We start from the raw sequence: 23,409 nt of genomic DNA on the forward strand, positions 1-23,409 counted from the left end.
TTTATGTAAAAATCAATACAATTCAGCTTCTTAAGGAAGCTGTGAATGGGATTTTGAATACACTTGGACTTAACTTTATTAATGTTTTTAAATGTTCATTTCAATGAATATTTTATTTTTTTCCCCATTTTTACCTCTGATTCTCTAGATTAATTCTATAAAACTGATGCTGTGTGTTGCACATCCTCCACACATATTTAGCATTCTCCGCATCCTCCATCTGAAAGAATATCGTCTGTTCACTGTGAGCCTTTTCGATACCAAATAACCTCTTTGAATGAGTCACATTGACAATATCATTCCATCTGAAAATACAAAACAATGAAAACAATAACACAATGTAATAATACAAATCATTGAATTTTATTAAATAAATATTTATTTTAAAATTCATAACCAATGTAACTTATAACATTTGAGTTTTTATGGAAAAATGGATTGAACACATATGCCAAAGTAATTTAGGGCCACTCCGATGGCGTTTGCCTCAGTGGATTAGTAATAGGAATTATGTTTTTGCCCTACGTGACGTGTTATCATTACTGGTGTTATCATTACTGGGAACGTAGTGAGCATTCAGTACGATAACATGTCAATAGGGCAAAGATCATTCCTATTATTTTAAGGCCATGAAATGTTTTAGTGAGATGCTATGTTAAATTTTTAATTTTAATACAACAAATATTTTACACATATCCTGACTTTAATTGCCCAGATTAGACCTTATTATAAACCAAAAGAAATTAGTAGCCCAACTGTCTACTACCTGTAGCCAGTGACTAGCCAAGCCAACATTATTTCTTCAATGGCTACTTCTATCAACGACAGTGACTGGCTAAAATTAACTTTAATGTGCAAAAACATACTGAAAATATTGATGATCTAGAGTATTTCTTCCAGTCCTCCAATTTCAACGACATAAAATGTATCTCGGATCTTGTACGAGTTGAATGAGTCATGCGTTATGATTTATAGTACATCTGCAGAAGATTAGCATTGGCGTATGCTAAGAAGTGGCGGCCTTAACTACTTGGAAACTTGCTAAATCTATTCCAGTACACCACAGAGTATAATTGTCTTAATATTGCTCAAGACAGCAAGCATTTCTTCAAATTATACGTGATTATGTATGTATGTCAGGCCTTTGGGGACTAGTCGTATATTTCTTTTCTTCTTTATTATAATTTTTAAGTGTATTAATGAACAAAGAAACTGTCATAATAATCAATTAAAACATCAGATACAGTTTTCTAGCTTGATATATTACCTCATTTCACCTCATAAATTTCTTAAAAATTAATAATTCTTAATTGACCTTTCCAAAATGTAAATCAAACTAAACAACTGACCAATCAAAACAGGGCTGGGAATATGCACCTACCCCAGAAACACCCATGTACAGTAAAGTATATATACGTTGTCATTTTATGAGCCCTTTGCAACAGGGCTTTGCAGGGCTTAGCAGAAATATCCCTCAAAATCTTTTACAAGTTAGAGTAAGTAAGAAGCACACATTAGGTCACTTATGATTAAATAACTCACACCAACCACTGATAAATCAAATTTCAAAAATAAAGCTAAAAGAGTTATTATTATTAATCAAAAACATAATATATAAGGATGATACTTTAGATTAACTATTATATTATATCTATGCTACTAACTTGTGGGTGGAAATGGAAATCAACAATCTTTTATAAATGAACCACTTGTAATAAACCACTGGAATTTTTATAATGCGGAATTAAATATTCTTTTATAGAAATAGTGTACTTGTGTATGCATGGCATAATAATTTTTTTCTCTTCTATAATCACATGTTTGTTCTAACATACCTTTGCAAAAATGTTCATAATAATTATTGAAGACATGCCTTTCATTTGAATAAAGAAACTACTCACAGACATCACATGGGAATGGCATGGGGAAATAATACTTAATATTACATGTCATTTCCAAATCTTGTAAACTGTCACTTCATCCACATGCCTTCTATTATATACATTTTAGGCCAATCAAAATTTGTTTCATATCCAATTTTTTTTTTTGTAAATGAGAAAGAATGCACATACACATTGGCTATTCAGGATGTTCACATTTCTGCAGAATTTTATTCGGTATTTTATAAAGGTGGCACCAAAAATAGCTATGCAAGGGGACGTTTTGTCTTATTTGGCAGTATAATTTGTTCACCTGCAGCTGCAGTGTCCTTTACCTTTTGACTACCAACTTGGCAAATATTGGCTTAATGGTTTTGTAACATATTCCATACAGTAAATATTCGTTCATAAATTATAATTCTGCATTGTCACCACAAATACTCATTATATTATCAACCTCTATAGAATTTTCTATTTGAACTAAATAATATATAATCACATGAGAATGCAGGCATGTGGTTTTCTGTTAGGCAATTTCTCAAACCACAGGTATTTTACATAAGCCTAGGATTCATACTGAGAATTCATAAAATTTTTACTGCTTTTCTCACTGAACATTTTTGTTTTGAAAAACTAGCAGGAACAAGTGAGTGAAACTTATAAAGATGTGAACAGAAAATTAAGAACAAAACATTGCAAAAATAGATTAAAATTATTATTACTTCTCATTTTCTATTAATGCAATAAACATTTGTAACATTATAACATGTTTAAAGCCATAAGAACTTTATAGTCTTTAGATGGAAATATATGTTTTAGGTGTTAATTACCATTAATGACTGATTAACCACGATTAATTACAATTAAATTTATTTATAATTATGAGTAATTATATGACTGTAAGGGCAGGCCTAGAAAAGACCCACTCTGGAATACTCTAGGCATGATGACCATGGTAATCTTCACGTGTCCACAGAAACAATGACAATATACCTTTTGTACCTTTGTGGTGGTTGTAGAATTGTTGTTACCCAGGGCTGCAACAAGAACGCTTCTACCATAATACACTGAAGCTCAACAATCATTTAAAAACCGTGTACATTGTTGACTATCAGTAGTACTTATTCTTTTGTTATGTGAATAAAAACTCAAAATATTTCTCATCAGTAACCAGTAGATTTTAACAATTTAGTACATCCTTGAATGGTGAGTGATCACTTATATCCTACTTGGTTTACAATGAGAATGGAAATCTGATTACTTCAGTATTTCAAGCACTTGGTACGAGCTGTTTAAATTTGCTTGTATGACTATTAACCAGCCAAACTTATGGTAATTTTTCACTGAAGAATATTTTAAGAAATGTCTCCAGTTAGTACTGCCATTAAGAGAGATTTTTAAAAACGTCTTCTTTACTTCACTTGGAACTTGCTCATTACATCATATCAAAATCAAACTTTATTTGTCCACTGAACACAAGTAAAATGGATATTCTTTTTCCACTGGCAAAATATATAAAACATACTGAAATTCAATACTAGTTTGTAATTCCAAAAAATATAATTTTAGTTATTTTATCAGAATAATTTTTAAGACATATGTCAAAAAATTAATATGTTAGAACTTACTTGAAGTAAACAGTTGGTTGTCCATTCAAGTGTTTGACAAATATTCCAATGAATGAAGCACCAAGTAGCAAATCATATCCGTGCTCATCCTACGAAAACCATATCATAAATGAAAGATTATTAGAATAAAAAATCAACAGAGCCTGTCTAATCCTGAATCATGCTGAACAAAACATACTATTGTGAGAATGACCGTGAACTACCTACTACATCAAAATTTGTTTTACATCATTTATGATTACTGGCCAGAAAAATATGTCTAGTGGGCGGAGTTTGTGCATACAAAAACTGTCATTAACGCTCTACAAAATCATTTGTAATTATCCTGCCAACCTTCAAAGTAGTAAAAAAAGTTTGACAATTATTGAATCACTTTGTCAAACAACCTTAACATAGTGTTAACAAAATGTATTAAAATAAAAAGGTAATCAGAAATAGTATTTACATAAAAAAGAAAAAGAATTATGTCAGATTGATTGATTGTGAGGGTGTATTATAATTCTATATATTTTTTGTATCAATTACTAGCATTTTTTTTTAAGTAAGGTTCCCTAATAAAAATATTGAATTAAAAAATACATGCAATTCATACAATGATAAATACTTATATAAACACAAGTATTTATTGATGCATATAAATAATCACAAAGTAATTCCAAAGGGTAAAATGCCTCTAGAAATAATATCTCTACAAGATTTAAAATGATGTTAAGAAAGTCGTACCTTTGCAGGATACGATTCCTGTCCGTAGCCATCAAGCTGCGACGATTCTGATATGTAGGCAAGTTCTGCCATATCGGGCGACAGGCCAATATGCTGTTTATACGTGTTGATTACTTCCTGTAGTAACTCAGATTGGACCTCGTTATCAATCTTTATGTTCTGATGTACAGATAAGGAAATAATAAATAAGTCAAAAAGAATAATAAATATGTCAGAATAAATAAGAAACTCACTTATTTCTTTCAATTATTTTAACTTTTCTCATATATTTTCACCTTCATTTATACATCACCCAAAAAGAATGATAAATATGTCAGAATAAATAAGAAACTCACTTATTTCTTTCAATTATTTTAACTTTTCTCATAAATTTTCACCTTCATTTATACATCACCAAGTCGAAGTAATGTATGGAGATTTAAAATATTTCATTTATGAGATGTTTATGTATGCCGGTGTGAATGAACCCATACATTTCAGGCCAAAAGTTAAGCACTCAACAATTATCACCACAACTATTAATTAATTTTAATTAATTTTCTTAACAATTTATATGGTATACTAGAGATTTATCTAGTGTGTATACCTTTGGCAGAAGAATATAGTCTTTCAGAAATTCCAACGTGTGATGATCAGGATCGTAATCTCCAAACTCAGCTGAAGACAGAAAAAGATATGTATTGTTAGGCTACCATCCTTAAGGTTCATATAAGGCTACTGTACCTTCCATTAGAATCATTTTAGGATATCGATCAGATATGTCACTTGAGGTATGTACTGAAAATACATATTACCACATTAATTTTGTGTTGATGATGTGGAAATAAACTTTATATTAAAATTAAATATTGAATATATTTCAGATGTCTATAATTTAATTTTCCATATCGACAATTGTTCCTTAATTTTTAATACTTCGATCAGATATGTCACTTGAGGTATGTACTGAAAATACATATTACCACATTAATTTTGTGTTGATGATGTGGAAATAAACTTTATATAAAAATTAAATATTGAATATATTTCAGCTGTCTATAATTTAATTTTCCATATTGACAATTGTTCCTTAATTTTTAATACTTCAATAACTTTAAGAATTGATTTATACTGTACTTTAAGGCAACATTTCATTCTGGTGCAAGGGGCAAGGCCTACTTAAACCATATGGAGATTTTGAAATAAAATACTATGATAAAAGGCTATCAGGTTAGAGAAAATGAATTCCACCAACAAATTCCCATAAATTTAGTGTATGTAAAGTAATTGAATCCTCTAAAGAAAATGAATTAATTGACCAATAAAACAAAACACAACCAGGATATTGAGTGGGATTGAAATTCCATCAACTCAGAGTGGCATTTACAGTAGTAATAAGGAATGACTATACTATATGTGGCTTCTTGGAAAGGACAACAAACAATAATTATGACACTGTCAGTCTTATGACCCTTACTAATGCTAAAGCCAACAGATGTTGCATCTCAAATTATGACAACCCACTAACACTCTGATTTCCTAGAAAACATACCTGGGGTGAAGAAAACTATTCCACCTTAATAATTTAATCATATTTGAACACACTAACTAAAGGAACTTGTTATCATATACCTGAGAAAAATCTACTTACGCTAAGAACTAATGTAATAACATTGCTTATAATAATTTAAAAGTATTTAGCTGCTTTTGAAGGAAATTTTTGTTATATGTTGTACAACTGACTTTCTTAACACACAAAAAGTATTTTGACAAAAAACTCTGGAATGGTTAATGAGATAAAGAATTTTGAATATTTAAAAACTGGGAGAAAAGGGGCATAACCACCATTTTTTCACCTTTTCCCCATGTTTTTAAATATTCACAATTCTGTACAGCAAATTTTTCTCTCCAGAGCTTGGCTTTAAATTGTCCTTAATTATAAAATTAAGGATCCTTAAAGATTTTAAAATGTTTACAATTACAAGTATAAAAACGCACCTTAATAACATGAGAAATAAGTATTTTACCTGGTGTAGTAAAATGCTGTTATGAAAGCCGTACACCTGATGTACATACCGTACCTGTTGAGTTGTGATCTTAGGTGTAATGAACTCATAATTATTAATCTACTAAAACCTAATGAGGTCATATCAATTAAAACCTAAATCTAATCAACCAAAAATATACTTTAAAATCTGAATAGTTGGATTAAATCAAGTTTAAAATGTCAAGAAATTGGAAACCAATTTAAATTCAGATCAACACTAGTTGAAACATTGGAATCCAATGTAAACATCATTGATTGTCTCGTCGTAGCTGAAAATCGCATACGACCAAGCAATCAACCATTCTGGTTTGGCACACCGTGAAATTACAAAAACAAAAGGGAATATGCGGCACTTTATGAGTCATTACTCAGACGACCTTTAATCCCAAACAAATATTCCTGAATTTGCAAGTAATTTATCAAACAAACTAAGGATTGATCTATCCTATCAAGCTGATTAAACTGGGCGAAGTATTTTGAGGTCAATAATACCAGTAGCATTGATGAATAAGCTTTTAATTCGCTTTCCAATGAATCTTAAAGCCCATCTTAAGACAAATTTGTTTTGTCCTTAAACAATAAAAAGAAACAATGAAAAAACAATAAGAGAAACAATAGTTCACTAAGGTGTCAATTAAATAATTTGGTAGTCAGAAAAAATACCCATAATGTAATTATACGTTTTCGTAAGCTAGCATGGGGTAATCATAATTTGTATGGTACACAATTGTAATCATCACACATTTTGATTTTATTTTTTACTTCATTTTTTATTTTATTTTAAGGGAATATTTGTAATTGGCTGGGTCTAGAAATTGTAGTGGTTGACATAATTATAATAAGTCAATATCATCCTTTTTTGTAAGTCAAATACAAACATCCTGTATTTACCATCTTGATGGCTATGATGATAGCCTCATTAGTCAGACATATCCATATCCTTATTAATGCCTACCACGAACTTGAAGCCATTCCATTAATTGTATTGTGCTACAATTCAAATATTTATATTCTTTTATTAGTTTCCCAGACACACAAAGTAACTGAACACAATGTGGTCCCATACAGTTAAAAAAAACCCTTTTCTTCAGGGATAACATATATAGAATTTTCAACACCATCAATAGCAATTTAAAAGTGCTGAAGTCATGCAAATAATCAACTAAAAAGGAACATAATACTGTCTGGTAAAATATAATAAAAACATTGCATTGTCCATTTAACTGGGTCAGACCAGACACAGATCTGAACAATTATGTTACCTCTTACTTACATACAGTGCAGCAGGCCTACGGTACATTGTCCAATTAACTGGGTCAGACTAGACACAGATCTGAACAATTATGTTATCTCTTACTTACATACAGTACCGCAGGCCAACAGCAGGCCTACAGTACACACATTTTTGATATGACCTTAAAATGACTTATTTTGTGACCTAACAACCCCCTTACCTATCACCGAGCCCCCAACTTCACCTTCGCGCTCCATCAGCTCCTAGATAAAACACTGATCTGTTTATATTCTCAAGAAAATCATATTTTTTCGCTCTTTCAAATGAAAGTTAATAACTTAAAAAATCCTATTCATCAAGTTACTTAAATATGTAAATTCTAATATTAATCTTTGTTTACATCAACGCAAACAGTTCATCTTAAATTGGTGTTATTTGAATGGATAGCAGTAGAATAGCTTGTTGGTTAAGATGCTTGCCTTCCAATACCAGGGTCCTGGGTTCAATTTCTGTCACTGCAACAATATTTTTTATTTTTTCTTTCTTTTTAAAGATTTTTTTTCTTATGTCTAAAGATAATTCCTCATTATGGGGCTTTCATAAGCATTTTTGACATTCATGACCTAGTTTTAATTGTAATAAAATGTATTTATTGCAATACCTTGAACAGCATAGCTGGCAAGTAGAATGGCTTGCTCCAGACTGCATGGCAGTATCCCTTCTATGATGTCACTCTTCAGTTGCAGAAAATACAGATACCTACAAAGTGAAAAGGAAACTAGATATTTACTTATGACATTCTATGTCCTGTCAATCATAGTCTGATAATGACAGATGTTATCAACACTGTCAATCAATTATAAGTTTACAAATATAAATAATCTAATATTACAATAATTACTGTTAACTATTCTACTGTATAGTATGTTCATTATGTACTGTAAATGAGTTAAAATTACCATTATTTAATACTTTTAGTTTAGATTAAATTGATAGATTATTACTGATTTATTTCTACTTGGAAATAGGGGCAAATCCAGAATTAATTGGTGAAACATGGTGACATAAAATTCATATAGGCCTAGATGTAATATAATTATACAGATAAATAGGTATGCAATAATTTTGTGATTCTCGTTTAGAATACTAGCATTTTTATGCAATTTTGTATTTTTTCTGTTAAAAAATTTAAAAACTTGCAGTTAGTAAAACTGGGAGCCACATGCCCCTCCCAAAATCACACCTGTGAATATAGGCTATTATTTGTAAGTACAGGGGTATACTTTTATGTAAAGAACATCAGTATATGAAAACCATTTTTTAGCTAATTAATTGTAATACTGTATTTGTATTAATTCAAAAAATGAAGCTGTCTTGCTATTCAGCAAAATAGCAAGGCAGCTAGTATATTTATAGGCATTCTCTTTGAATCTGTGACCTGATAATTGTGTTTCTATTCTGTGTGCTAAATCTCAGGAATTTTCTTTAGAATTGCTAAACAACAACTGAAGCCTGTAAAAATTCTTCACAAGAGTATTTGCGTAACAGAACAATTCATTAAAATCCTTGCAAGTTACCAGCCTCCTTATTCAATATGACATAGTATTATGAGTTGGTTATTGTCTTGGTAATCCATTAGAAAACTTAAAAGTGTCTATCATAATTTTTAAGTATCATATAGTGCATTCTTTTTACCAGTCAACCAATCAAAATAGTTTTTTTTTGTTTTATCCTTATGCTTGTTCATTTGTTTAATTTGTATGTAAGGGGCTAACGGTTGATGGAATCTGTGTCTGTGCTAGCTCCCCACATGCCTTAAATGTATTTAAATATTTTATGTGACTGCAATTTTATGTAAGGCACTTGAAATTAAATAAAGAAAGAATCACTACTGCACTACATTCTTTCCATTCTTATCAATCTGAATTAATTTAATGATAATTGACATCCAATATAATGTAGGCTGCTCACGAGAGTCTCTTTATAAAGTTTATGCTTATTTAATTCTTATTGTTGATACAGATAATTTGTATAGTTCTCTGATTGTTGACCAGAAAATATTTCTCTACGACTTTGTGATTTTTAGCAAATGTTCCAAATGATTGGATAACTGAACAACAACTTGGAAACTGATTGTCAAAAATTAAATCAACCAATTTTCTGTCTATACACGAACAAATTGAGTTCAAAGTACTTCCTTCTACTACCTTATATTCAACCCAATAAAAAAAAAAAACCACTTGAAATTTTTAACAAATTTTTGATCACAATGATAACTATAAAAATAGAAATAAGATTGAATGAAATCAATAAGCATATCAATAAATCTCTTTGCACTTAGTGTTCTGTGCATACTTTTGGTTTTCCTTTTTAAATTTGGCTATATAATTTGATTTATTTTCTATCATTGAGACAATTTTAATGTCTATTTTTGGGCAATTCCCGTAACAATGCTTTCTACCTAAGGTGTATTGAATGTAATACAGACTTAGTTTTTTATACTTTTCATTTTACTGGTTATACTATATATTATTTGTGGCCAAGACAAGCTAAACTAGTCACTCTTCGCAAATCGTGTTTTAGAGATAATGACCAAAACATGCTGGAATGACATGTCAACATTTTAAAAATCTATTTTATTGCGCTAAACAAACCTTTATATATTTATACATCGTGCTATGTTGTTTATTTTCCCCATTTTCAATATTAAAACAATTTTGAAGGATTTGGTAATGGTTTCCGGCCGAGAGAAGCCCAAAATCGTAAACTTTGAAGGATGATTTCTCAAATATTTTTTTTTTAAACATCTCCTGTAACTTCATAATGAAATGTTGGACTTAAATGATTCTTTTACTATTTTATAGCTCTCTCTCATTTCACTGTTTAGCCCTGTACTAATAACTAAAAATTGATTTTGCGAGGAGTGACTGGTTTGGCATGCCTTTGCAAACGATTATACAGTAATATGGAAGACAATAAAAAAGGCCTCATCATCCCTCTCTTTTTATAAGAAACATAAGAATTTTATTAAAGTACATGCTTTTGCTATATAGTGCTTGATTTCACTCAGTGGCAGAGTTGTTTAACCATGGTTTAACCATTCCATACTAATAATACATAACTGATGATAACATTATTTACAGGTTGAGGAAATGTAAGGTATTTAGCTTCTCCTCATCACCATCCCATAAGGAATATGATCACCTCACACCTGTTTTCTTGTGCCCATCAAATGTACAGTATGGAAGGTCAAGAAATTATTCTGCCTTTATAGCTATGTTCAGAGGATTACTACATATAAGACTATTTAGGAGTGCTATCCAAAATCACTTCCTTCCACAAATGACAATGTACTGTATTCTGTCAAACCTGATATTATGTTCCTCAAAAACTAGGACAATGTTGAGAGTGGTGTTTGATTGGTTACTTTACTTATTACACTCCTAGCCAATGCACACATTACACGTATATTTACCTCCACCGAGGAGGCTATGTATTCACTGCTGTCTGTGTTACATTAGCAAGATTACGCAAAACTAATGAAATGGATCATCATAAAATTTAGTGGAATGGTATAATAATCAAAGAAAGACACCATTCAATTTTTGGAAGAAAAGGTCAAAGGACAAGGTGAAGGTCACATAAATTTTATTTTTTTACCCATGAGCATATAAAAGAAAATAATGGAATCGTCCATCGTACTCAGACAGCACTCAAGAAAACAATGGGCCGGAATATGATGGATGATCCCATTATTTTCTTGAGGATATGCTGCAGCACTCAAAGAAAATATTGTGCCTAAATACATAACAGGCGATTCCATTATTTCTATGAGGGTATACTACAGTTTAGCCCATCATACACTGCCTGTGTATTGCTGGTACTGTATTCAAGCACAGGACGGAAGTACAACACACTCAATGGAGTGACTCCTTTAGTTTAATTTTTATTATAATTTACTTTTTACATTACACTTTTATGTCAGTGGCAGTACATTACAATAGCAAGTGGTGCACCCTGGATATACTGTAAGGTTTTTTGTTTGGCTACTTTTAACTCAACCCATCCACAATTTGTGTGTTGGTATTTCACATAAATAACTGTAAATTGTTTACTTTTTAATTTTTCTAGGCATGGCATCATATTTTGTAAAGTAGGTTTACTTTTGGAAGAATTTTCATTTATATCTTTAGCTAATGACGCATCCCAATCATTCCAACAGCAAAATAGCAAAGTGTCTACTTGCCTGCAAGTGGCAGTAGTCACAGGCTGTAGACACAAAAATAGCTTTGAATAATCGGTTTCTAAATCAGACCTTTTATATACAGGTACAACATCAACTCTGTTTTAATATTGTAAACAGTAAAATATGATGCAAGCACAGATTTTCTACAACAGAACCTCCTCTGTGATTAAGATACACCTTGACCTAGTATGCCAGCAATCTTGACTTTGAATGTTGATTTATGGAGTGAGGTGAGAGAGCAAGTTGATTCAGTCACCTCAACGCATGTACAATTCATACCAAGTACAAGGCTGACATTGCAACTTTAGAAAGCTACAATAATACTCTGTAAGTTGCTGGTTAAAGGTGCTTGCCTTCTAATCCTAAAATTCTACAGTAAAGTTCAAATAACGAATTATAAAGCGCAAACATCACCACCAAACTGGTGCTCAAGGCGCAGTGTCTAAAAAAGAACAACAGTAAGAAACGAACATGAATCACGGACATCACAAGAAAAAAGGAATCAATGTGTAAATACTGGTAAATAGATTTTTTTAAATTTTTAAATTTTGATTGGTCATACCAATGAATAAAAAATATATCCACTTCCAAAGCCTCATAACTTTACAGATTATTCCCATCCTCTAATTTTCAGGACATTATAGGAATCAACCGGATAAAAAAAAATCTGCCTACATCATCAAAACCACTCGGTAAATTAATTAATCAAAAACCGAAATTAAATAAAATTGAATGATTGAAATTGTACAACAAAAGACACTTTGACTACCGTAGTTAGTGATGACTTTCCATAACTTGGAGCTTGCAACAGAAAAAGCTTATATTATCATATTTCTTTAGATGTGTGTAAATTAGAGAATGGCAAGTAATAAACTGCCTGTAGGCCTAAATCTTGTATTTTAAGCCAAGAATTTAGCACTAATATTTTAAGACCAAAGATGTGGGTTTGGCTTTACATTGGTAACCAATCTAATGTTAGTATGGCACTGCTGAATTAGGAGGAAATATCTTCAATGCTAAAATTTTGAAAAAAATACCCTTTTAGTTTTACACAAAATAATTCAACATAATATGGTGAACAACATATTTGTGGAAAACAAAACAAATATTATGGTACAGTACAGGTATATTAAAATACAATGTTGAGTTGAACTTTTGAACTACCAACAAAAGACTAAACATCATCAATTACTCATTATACTGTAGTCAAATATTATAGCATAATTTACATTTAAATACTTTGTGCCTAATGAGAATTTAAGTCCTTTGTTACAGAATAGATCATGATATAAAATTAATGCGTGCATTGCATGTCAATTTCGGTTATTTTTTTATTTTTTTATTAGATTTCATATGTGCTACAGATTCAAGTAAACTCAATGTTTTATATTTATATTATAACACCATTTTTTGTAAACACAATAAACAAAAAACTGAATGATAAAGAAAAATAAAAAGAATTAAAAAAAAACCCAGATTATTTAAACAAATGCATTTCTTTAAGTAAGAATTAAAAGATAGTAACAGATAGAAGACCCAATGTTAATAGAAAGATTGTTCTATGAGGTTAGTCCCGCAACCCTCAAAAAGACAAATTTATCAACGAGGGATTATGCAATTAGTGGTCTCAATGATCCAATACCCGACAATACTCACCTTGTGATCTCCTGTTGCAGGTTCTGTACATTGGACGTATACAGCATCACACCAAATCGAAGAAGAGTATCATGGCCATTTTTATCCAACTGCTTTTTTAATGGTTTTTCCAACTCAACCCATCGTAACTTATAATTCTTATTTATGTACAATAACCCAAAGTACATCAACTGTAAGTAAGAAAGCAATTCAAACAGGTTATTATTTCAAACACAACAACTTTCTTATTGCCTTTGAATACTTTTATTTTTTTTTTCCAGAATTCAAATTTATACTGTATGGTGCCTATCACAAACAGAAAAATATACAAGCCGCTGGCATCTGTATTTCCCTGGTCACTGGATACTAAGTTCGCAAACCAGCACATTTTTGTGCAACTTTCTCTGTTCCCTAGGGAGTATCCCAAGTCATGCTGTTTTAAATGCACAACCTAATATATCAATGCCCGCACCATCCTACCAGGTACCCATTTATTGTATACTCCTAGGTGGAGAGAGGCAAACTTAAGTAAAATGCTTTGCCCAAGGACACAAACGATGCGACGGGTGTCGGTCTCCACCATCCCCTCCCCCTTCTCACGATCAGAAGTCCAACACCTTATATGCTGTGCCACACAAATGAGCTTCAATTATCAACCAGGTACTAAAGAAAATATTTAAAGATAAACATTTCTCACCTCCTCAAGTTCTAACTTTTGGCCAATAATTTCCAAACAATCCTGACCTGTACCCTCAACAGACAGGGTACATTCCATGAAAGTGTTATCAAGGAGTTGTATTCTCGCTACAAACGAGTTCTTTCCCGAGACATAATATCTCCGAGTCTTTTTAAACTTTAATCCAAACGGCATCTTGGATGGTGCAGTTTATTTCCGTCTATATCCTTTGTAATTATAATTCATATTTACCTGGAAAAAAAATGTATTAATTTATAAAAAATGTATGAAATTTATGCCGTATTTTCTATGCATCATAAAAATTAAAGGAATGTGAATTTGGCATTTATAGGTAATTTCTCAAGGACTAACATTTGAATAATTTGGAATCCTACAAATGGTGAGGTATTAAACCTTCCTAGACAGGCTTAGGCTTGCCTGAAATCATCGACCAATCAGAACAAGTATTACTGTACTTGACACTTATTAACTTTGATAATAGAGAAATACCTTTCAATATACTGAGAATGTAGATCTGGAAAAACTATAAAATTGCAACAACATATGAGATGGGCATGATCAATATGGTGCAGCAACCATCAATTTTACACAAAAATATAGAAAAATGAAAGCTTTTGAATGACTTATTATTGAGACATTGTTTTTCTTTATTAGTATATAGGAATACTGTAATATATCACCTGCACAATAAATTCATTATAATATTGGGTAACAAAGAAAGCAAAAGAAACAAAAGAAAAGTACAGTACTAGCACTAGTACAGTTCAACAACTAGTACTGACTAGGGACTGATGATAGACTAAATGGACTTATTAATTTGCCTACAAACGACAGCAATCATGTTATTAGTTCATTCTATAAACCACATAAAACAAGATAAAAATGTATACTGGTAACATAGAAGTTTAAACTACTGTAGCCTGTTCTATGTAGGCAGTCACATTCTTTGTACTTTGTGTACATGGGAAAGGTGTGTCCTTTGTTTTATCTTCTTTCCAATGAAGGTTTTTCAACAAGGACTAAGACTTATACCACCACAATGTGCTTTTGTCGGGCTTAAATAAAGATTAGTTTTTCATCCAAGTACAATCATTGTGAAATTCAAAAATGTTACCAGCTGTTTATAAAATGTGAACACATACGGTACAACAAACTGCTAAAATAAAATTGACAATATGAATAGAAAAAAAACAACAAATCAACAACATGAAGATATGAATTTAAGAATATATTGTTAAATTATTATCTTAAAATTATTATTTAAAAAAAACCAGATTTAACCAAAACAATGTAAACTCACCGCTTACCGGATGGAATGATGCTTCATAAACTAAGTCTCTTTCATGAGGCTTTGGAAGTGGAGGGACTACCCAGGACCCTTGGACTGGGAAACAAGCATCTTAACCACCAAGCTACAGCTTCACTAATTTTAATAATCTACTCTTATAAAGCTGTAATACTTAAAATTCATCAATTTTCACAATCATATTAGTATTTTTCATAGATGAGCCAGCAATAAAGCGATAAAGCAATAGAGGGATAAAGCAATGATGAACAAGGACTGCAAATGCAGCATCATCGGTTTTTTTATGAGGAAAAATCAAGCATGCAAAAACCAGTTTAACCTAGAAGAGGGGGCATAACCTAATTGTTAATTTATTATTCTTTATTATACTGTATGGCCTTGGCCTACAGTAGAGATTAGCCTTCACTAGGCCTATGTTAATTGTTATGCCCTTTTTAACTTGCCCACACAATGGTGGTCCCTGACTAGGTACTGCTAGGAGGCCTACTGTTGTTAGTAGTACAGTTTTATACATAAAAAATACAACAAAAATAAATAATAAAGGATCTCCTGCAAAGAATCCATCATTAAACATGTCATAAGCCTAGAAAATACATGGTTAGCTTTAATTAGGCCTGAAAAAACGTAATGCGAGTGTTAGCCAGCCCGCCAAGTTAGTGGGGACATCAGCTAACTAAGCTGTGCGCCAGCTATCTGTGGTGTACCCCATCCTCCAATGTGAGTCCTCCCCAGGTCGATCGTGTGGCGCGGCAGTGCAACAGGAGGCGGTGTGAAAAACAAGCAACACTCTAGCCTAGCCTAGGCCCTACCCCAGCCTAGCACAAAATGAGTACACGAAACACGCTTACCTTACACTACTCTGAAATGAACATCATAGAAGCATTTTAAATTAATAAAATAATTAATTCCTTAATTTTGAAATATATGTGACAACACCAACGAACACAGTATTTTGTTCAGCCAAGAGAAAACACAACTCCACCTCTTCTTACAACACACACGGGGAATACCTTGCTGGACAGTGTACACTCGGTGCAATCTACGTCCGATCGATCTACTTTGTTCATTTTTCTCTCACAGATTACTTACCACAAAACCATGTATGTAGATAACACATTTTTTGTATCTATATAAATGAAATTTAACGTAAACATATAAAATATATTCCAATTAAAGCTGTATAATCGTGAACATTAAAAGTCATTTGTTTGTTTTCTTTACTCATTACTGTGCGTATCTAAAAATATTACTCCGCGCAATTATGACACTGACAAAAAGGTGGGTTGAAAGAGAGTTATTTGAGGAATGTGAAGCTTTATCAAAGGACTCATCACCCAAACAATAGAAAACCCAAGAGTCACACCACCTCCGTGAACAAATTATGACTGCTGTTGTGAGTCAATGGCCGATGTCAATAGGGATATACTCATGAGATGATAAAAGATAACTTGTCTATTAATTATCTGTCTATTAATTAATATTTTGTGGAGATTTTTTTTTCTTCTTCACGTGAAAGTTACTTTCTACCTGTCTGATCAATCATTGTGATTGACAACCGGGTTGACAACAGGTTATTGTTGAATTCAAGGTTGGAACATGGACCTATTAAATAAGGTCCATGGTTGGAACCATGTGATGGCGACTGGCTTTTTCCGGTGTGTGGGGTAGGGTAGTAGGAAAACGCAATTCTTCGGTTTCAAAGATTTAGGGGCCATGTGTAAAAGCCGGGCCAGCTTAGGGAGTGCAATCCCCCACCCAGATCGGGTAGAAAAAAAAAAAAACCCACAATTTGTCGGGGGTAGGCATTTCTATGTATAGGCCTACTATAGGCCTATTTCAGAACGTGAGACTCTAAAATCGATTAAAGCCTTTCAAATCCCGGAAAGTCGGATTTTTAGGGATTCTGGGAGCTGGCTGTCTCCCACTAGCCCATCAGGGGTGATCGGTCTTCCAGTAAGGGACATCGCTCCAGCAGAGATGTGTATAAGAGACACATCACAAGCACGTCCACTATGCAAAAAGGCAGACGGGAAAAATTGGGAGAAACGGTTACACCAAAGGGGCAGGGTAAGGATGGTCCTCGGCGGAGGGTGTCATTTTTCGACTTTCCTATCTCAGATCGGAGCTGTGTAAACCAGCTGCTGAGCTGATTTGAGTGTTTCATTGTATTGAAGATGTACGATCGTCATAATTTTCAACTGAAAACCATAATATTTAAATAAAAATGAGCCGCATTTAAAAAAGAACTTCAAATAGATGACAGGACAAAAAAGAGGAACTGTACCAGACCTATCCGTTATCCGGATTTTATTAGCCTATTGTCTTTTGGTAACCATAGCATCAGATGACTGGAAATGACACTTAAATAATTTTGTTTTTCTCTCCATATTTTTTTTTTATTTTCAAAAATTTAGAAGGGAGCCGGCCGGCTGGGGTCCCCTTCTTGAATTCGCTATGATAATAATAATACAGTGAAGGCAATCGAAATATTTAATTTTAGTCAACACAGACCATCTAGGGTCCCCCTTCTGGATCTTCCTCCTGACGGTGGAGCTCTTTTTACTTACTGTTCTTATTTTTCATTTTCTTTGTTTTTAAAAGCGTTAATTATAATTGTATATTTTTATACAATTCAGCGGCGGCCGCAGATTCAGAACTTCGAAGAGGGAAGGAGGGTCATGGAGAAACGAGGAAAGAGAAGAGGAACGAATTAAGTCGCCTAGTGCAAACCCAACTGCTCCTCTTCCCCCCAGGCGCTAGGCAAGAGCAGCAGCAAAAGAGATGAGATGCTTGAGGGCGCACTCGTTTCTACAAGCAGCAGCAATAATCATGGCGACAATGAAAGAAGCAGTGTCATTGTACGATGTTTTGAGTAAAGAATGGAAGAAGAAGAAGCCGAATTTAGACAAATGTGGAGACATACTTCAAAAGCTTAAGGTATATATGATGTACATGTAAAATTGAAAAACCTATTAGGTACATTATGTGCTATTAATTCATATTTTTTTCTAGGCCTCGCTAGGCTTAACCATTCACTTCCTCGCTCAGTCAGAAGTTAGTGGTAGGCCTAGCCTAGGCTAGGCCTGGGCGCGCGGCCTGATAATGGCAACGCCGGTATCACTAGGCCTAGGCTTAAAGAGTAACTACTACTACTCAGCAATGAATCTTAGTATGAACTAGGCATACAAAGTAAACCCTCACTATAAATTATCAAACCGTGTACTAGTTTATTGATGGCCCATTTAGTTTAGTAACCAAAACATTATCTTTTTCTTTTCTATTTATTTAATTTAGATTGCCCTCCTAAAGTTGTCATTTTTGCCAACTGAAGAATGTAAACCATCACAGAAGGAATTAATCATTGCAAGTAAGTTACAAAAGTGAAATGATTGGCAAAAAAATTAAATTAAAATAAATGATAATATTTTAAATGTTTGATTGGCCTACATGTGTCTTTTTGTAACCTTATTTCTTTAAATAGATGTAGAAAAACTGTATGAATTCAACCAGATCTCTAAGAAAAAATGTACAACTCAATTAATTATTTTTGAAAATAGAGATTTTTATGCAATATAACCTTTCTTATGTTCTTAATATTTTAGTTAAAAAATATGTTTAAGGATTAAATTTTGTTATCTATACAGTAATGTGTTTGATGGCGTTTCTTACAATAATTTTTTTTTAGGGGGAATACTTGAAATTGGTGTCCAGTGGAGTGTTTTGAAAAGTGATACAGCATCTTTTGAACGCTACATGGCACAATTGAAACCATATTATTTTGACTATAAGTATGTTTTAATTTATTATGTATTATTGCTTATATAGTTACTATAATACTTCACTGAAAAACACTGTTCAAAATAAGTTTCATTCACTTGTATACTGTAGTAATTGAAATTTTATTTGTCCATGATTTTGTTAATAATGATAATTGTTAATTTTTAGACCATATTCTGGAAAGTGGACTAAGTTAGTCCGAGTAGCTCTAGAACTTGACTAAAGTTAGCGTTCATAATTACACATTTTAATATTGTTAGACCTGATGTCAGCAAATGTAATTAACTTTGTGTAATTTTTCAGAGATGAAATCCCAGAATCTGCTTACAAACTTCAACTTCTTGGCTTAAATCTTTTGTACCTTTTATCACAAAATAGACTTGCAGAGTTTCATACGGTGGGTAATGCTTGCAGTATCTTTCTATTTTTATTGTGATTTTAAAGTGAAATAAAAGTGTATATAAAATTATAATAATACCAGTATCTGCCACAGCCTGGGAGAGACAATATATATATAGTCAAAGTTAATAGTAAAATACCAGTAATTATTTGGCTTTACTAGACGACAACTCCAAGTAGACTTTACTATAACCTTTCACATTAATATTTGCTATTGCGGTAGCAAGAATTGCCACTAAAATTGAAATTGATATACCGGTAAATATTTATTGAACATTGCAAATTAATCATTGCGAATCAAAATTGTTTATATAGGTAAAGTTCAGAACCTGAGGCTTCTAGGCTCACAGGATGTTGTTCCCATCTCTCATTCTTATGCTTTTTTTTGCAAGACACTGCAACGCTGTGGTGGGGGTTTATATATAGACTCTAAAAAAAAACATCTTTCTCAATACCACCAATGAAATAATGTATTATAGTATATTAGAATGTGTCTATGTATATTATATCTATGTTTATACTATAATTATTTTTGAATACAGTATCATTGTTCAATATTAGCTGGTGAAGGCTTATATCTTGATGTTGGAGATACTGGTGTATGCTCATTTTATCAACTTAATGGTTTCCTATTGTTATTCCCTCAGGAATTAGAGCTTCTTCCAGCTACAGAAATCCTGAATAATATTTACATCAAACACCCAGTGTCAATGGAACAATATTTAATGGAAGGTAGTTACAACAAGGTACGTCTTAAATTTGGTAATTGTGTTGTCACTTATGGGGCATGGTACCAAGGCCTCACTGTGTTTGACAACATTCTTCTCAGTTGAACACACTTGGGTTCTTGCAGAGTATTCCATATAATGTTGCAGCCAATCACTAGGTTTCCTTTCAAACATTTTAGGTATCCACTTAGACAATATGAATAATGTGCTTTGGCCAATGGTAAAAAAGACAAGTCATAATTTTAATAACGATTGTTTTATTGTGGGATTTTTTGTTTTGTGCAGATTATAAGGATATCATTCCAGTGGATGGTAATTTAATTTTCATCTTGGTGACAAGTCTGTGTAGGACCGTTAATGCCACATAATCAGCATTTAACAATGACACTAGTTTTAGCCAGTTAGGCGAGACTTTTTATAACTTGTTTAGTGAAGCCGCTGCCCGCCAGTAACGATGATTTGGAATAAAAATAAAATTTTATTTTTGGGCAGTTAGACACGAAAAAATGAAAATTGCAGAAAAAAAATAAAAGCTTTTCTTTATTTTTATTACGCCCCCTGCTGCCTAAATATCTCTAAAAAATAAACAAGATATGTACACTATATTTCTTTCCGATTATATAAATTTAAAGCATTTAATCATCCCATTACGACACTGTTTATATTCACCAATAAAATTTTGTTTTTATCTTCTCCTCCATCTGGATGTTTTTGGCAGAATTATTTGCTAAATAAGAAAACAAAATTTTATTTTTATTTTCTCCTCCATCTGGATGTTTTTGGCAAAATTATTTGCTAAATAACAAAATGCAATTTTAATTTTTTTGCCCTCCTTTGATGATCATTTAGGGACTTGTAAAATTATGCAAGTGAAATATTTAAATTAAATGATAAATATTCATGAGAACTTTTCAAAATTAAAACTGATTTATTTTGGATCCACTAGGTGTTTCTTGCTAAAGACAATGTACCAGCTGAAAGCTACAACTTCTTCATTGACATTTTACTGGATACAATCCGGCTAGAGATTGCTGCTTGTGCTGCTAAGGCCTATGAAAGAATCGCCCTGAATGAAGCTACAAGGATTTTATTTTTTAGCAATGCTAGGGAAGCAAAAGCATTTGGAGAGGCAGTAAGTTTTATAATTATCTAAAAAATTAAATTTTCCTTTTTTGTCCAATTCCATATACAGTAGAACCCTCCTTTAGAACACTTTTAGTAAGGGAACACTTTTATCCACAAAATGAAGGAAAGTACAGTATATCTTTTAACACTATGGCCAACCCTATTTGGGGGACACCCATATTAAGGGGAAACTTTGATTGGTCCCGAAGGTGTCCACTTAATAAGGGTTCTACTATATTTAAAATTAGAAATTTTGGATGGGACCCTTGAGATGCCTTATACAACAAAAAGAAATTGTCCTGAGGCATTTTAAAACTATTTATCAAAAATCTACTGTTTTCCTGTATAATTGTATTCTTTTTTTCATTATTTTATTTTTTCCTCAGCAAAATTGGAATTTAAAGGATGATGGGTATTTGTACTTTAGTAACGATGAGAAGAAAGCAGATGAGGTGATACCAGCGTGCGAGTTAGCTGAGCAGACGATAGAGTATGCCCGGGAATTAGAGATGATTGTGTGAGACAGCCAAACTCTTAGGATGATTTGATCTTAGTTCATTGAAATTGACAGAGCATAATTATATTATTAGTGCTCTATTTTGTTATTAATTTTGCCTCCTTCATATTCTTAACTTAAATGACAGTTGAGAATATGAAGGAATCACAGAAAATAATTACAATCACGAAAATTCTTTTCTGCATATTAACTAAACAAATAAATATTGCAGACTTGCATCTAAATGTATGAACATAAATGTATTTATTTCTTGACAGAACAAGTTCCTAAAATTGCATTGCATGCACAGAATTAAAAGTTGGCATCTTTATGAGATATGTAATTGTACTTGTAAGGGTTACTTTGTCTCATTATTGTAAGAAAAATTCAACTTGTCTACAAATGTTTTTTAAAGAATTAAACTGGACTTCAAACGCATTGAATTTAAGATGTACTTTGTGTGTTTTCATGTGTATTACTACTGTACGAGCAGCTTGGGATTGCTCAGTGGCAAAACAAAGAGGTAATAATAATATTAATAATAGTGTAAATTTTATAGTGCCGGTATCCATCAAACAAGATGCTCAGGGCGCTTAATATGTGGACTAGTAGCTCGATCAATGACTTCCTTCGCCCCTAAAGGTCCTTCGTGTCTGTGCTACTCGGTAACAAGGTACCAGCAACTCTTGTCCACTAAAGGGGCAGTCTGTACCAGTACACCGGGGAATCCCCTACTAGTTATGAATGACGTACTGGGTTATTTATAGTGCACACAAGCCGTTGTGTACACTGGGCTTACAGATTATAGTCCTTATCTAAGACTTGTTCTACCACCAGAGCCATAGTTGAGCATGTTGTTCGAACCAGCGCCGATATAATGGCTGCATGTTGCGGTGCCCCTGCCTTAACCGCTCGACTCTCTAATTTGACAAGGTAAGGCTTCTTCAAGCCCTACCACCCTGGGATGTCCTGTCGGCTCCAACATATCTGACGTTGACGGTGTATTTTGATGATTTTTACTCTTTCTGCTTATTAGAATACCCCGTCAACATGGTTATCCTAAATTGTTGCAATTACAATTTAAGATCAGTGGCGGCGTCAGCGGGGGATTAAGCCCCCCACCAGTCTGGTCAAGCCCCACCATCGGGCAAAGCTCGTCGGGCAGTCGGACTGAAAAGAAAAAAAAAGTAGGCCTAATTTGGCCATCTACTAGTCTAGAAGTCCCAATTAAAAAAAAAAAATATATCGTTTTGGGAGGAGGGGATTTCCCCTCCCATACCCACCCCCCGGCTCAGGCCTTCGGCTATAGTACACCCATAAATACTTAGCTCCCCAAGTCGAACATCTTAGCCCCCATAAATTATATCCTAGAGCTGCCACTGTTCAAGATGTATTCTTTTTCATACACAAGTGTGTGGTTGACAACATTTTTTGACAAAATTATTATTTGATGTACTAGCGTACAAAAACATAAGGAACATGTCAGGCCGAAACATTTCCAAACGACTG

At 32.8% G+C, this 23,409-nt stretch overlaps 2 protein-coding genes across 3 annotated transcripts in view; one reads left to right on the top strand and one right to left on the bottom strand.

Annotated features, from left to right (window-relative positions):
• The window catches only part of LOC117116092 (tyrosine-protein phosphatase non-receptor type 14-like), a 27,125-nt gene extending 10,736 nt beyond the window's left edge, over positions 1-16,389 (bottom strand). The window contains exons 1-8 of one of the 2 annotated variants that reach the window (XM_033260040.1): positions 16,224-16,389; positions 14,070-14,300; positions 13,394-13,563; positions 8,153-8,250; positions 4,818-4,888; positions 4,232-4,390; positions 3,509-3,597; positions 135-305 (exon numbers count right to left, since the gene is read on the bottom strand). In XM_033260040.1, the coding sequence (XP_033115931.1) occupies positions 135-305; positions 3,509-3,597; positions 4,232-4,390; positions 4,818-4,888; positions 8,153-8,250; positions 13,394-13,563; positions 14,070-14,243 (932 nt within the window). In that variant the 5' untranslated portion in view covers positions 14,244-14,300; positions 16,224-16,389. Of the gene's footprint in view, positions 1-134; positions 306-3,508; positions 3,598-4,231; positions 4,391-4,817; positions 4,889-6,237; positions 6,316-8,152; positions 8,251-13,393; positions 13,564-14,069; positions 14,301-16,223 lie in introns of those variants that run through there. The other variant, XM_033260041.1, reaches the window with a different exon arrangement.
• Positions 16,390-18,151: 1,762 nt separating this feature from the next.
• Positions 18,152-22,343, top strand: LOC117116094 (26S proteasome non-ATPase regulatory subunit 8-like). The gene is made up of 7 exons (XM_033260043.1): positions 18,152-18,312; positions 18,670-18,742; positions 19,061-19,163; positions 19,456-19,549; positions 20,199-20,297; positions 21,226-21,411; positions 21,791-22,343. The coding sequence occupies exons 1-7, from the start codon at positions 18,157-18,159 to the stop codon at positions 21,923-21,925; spliced, it is 846 nt and encodes a 281-aa protein (XP_033115934.1). The 5' UTR covers positions 18,152-18,156; the 3' UTR covers positions 21,926-22,343.
• Positions 22,344-23,409: the final 1,066 nt, after the last annotated feature.

This window comes from Anneissia japonica, unplaced genomic scaffold (genome assembly GCF_011630105.1).
Source record: "Anneissia japonica isolate Jap-2015-1 unplaced genomic scaffold, ASM1163010v1 scaffold287743_len2803612_cov181, whole genome shotgun sequence".
NCBI classification, from domain to species: Eukaryota; Metazoa; Echinodermata; class Crinoidea; order Comatulida; family Comatulidae; genus Anneissia; species Anneissia japonica.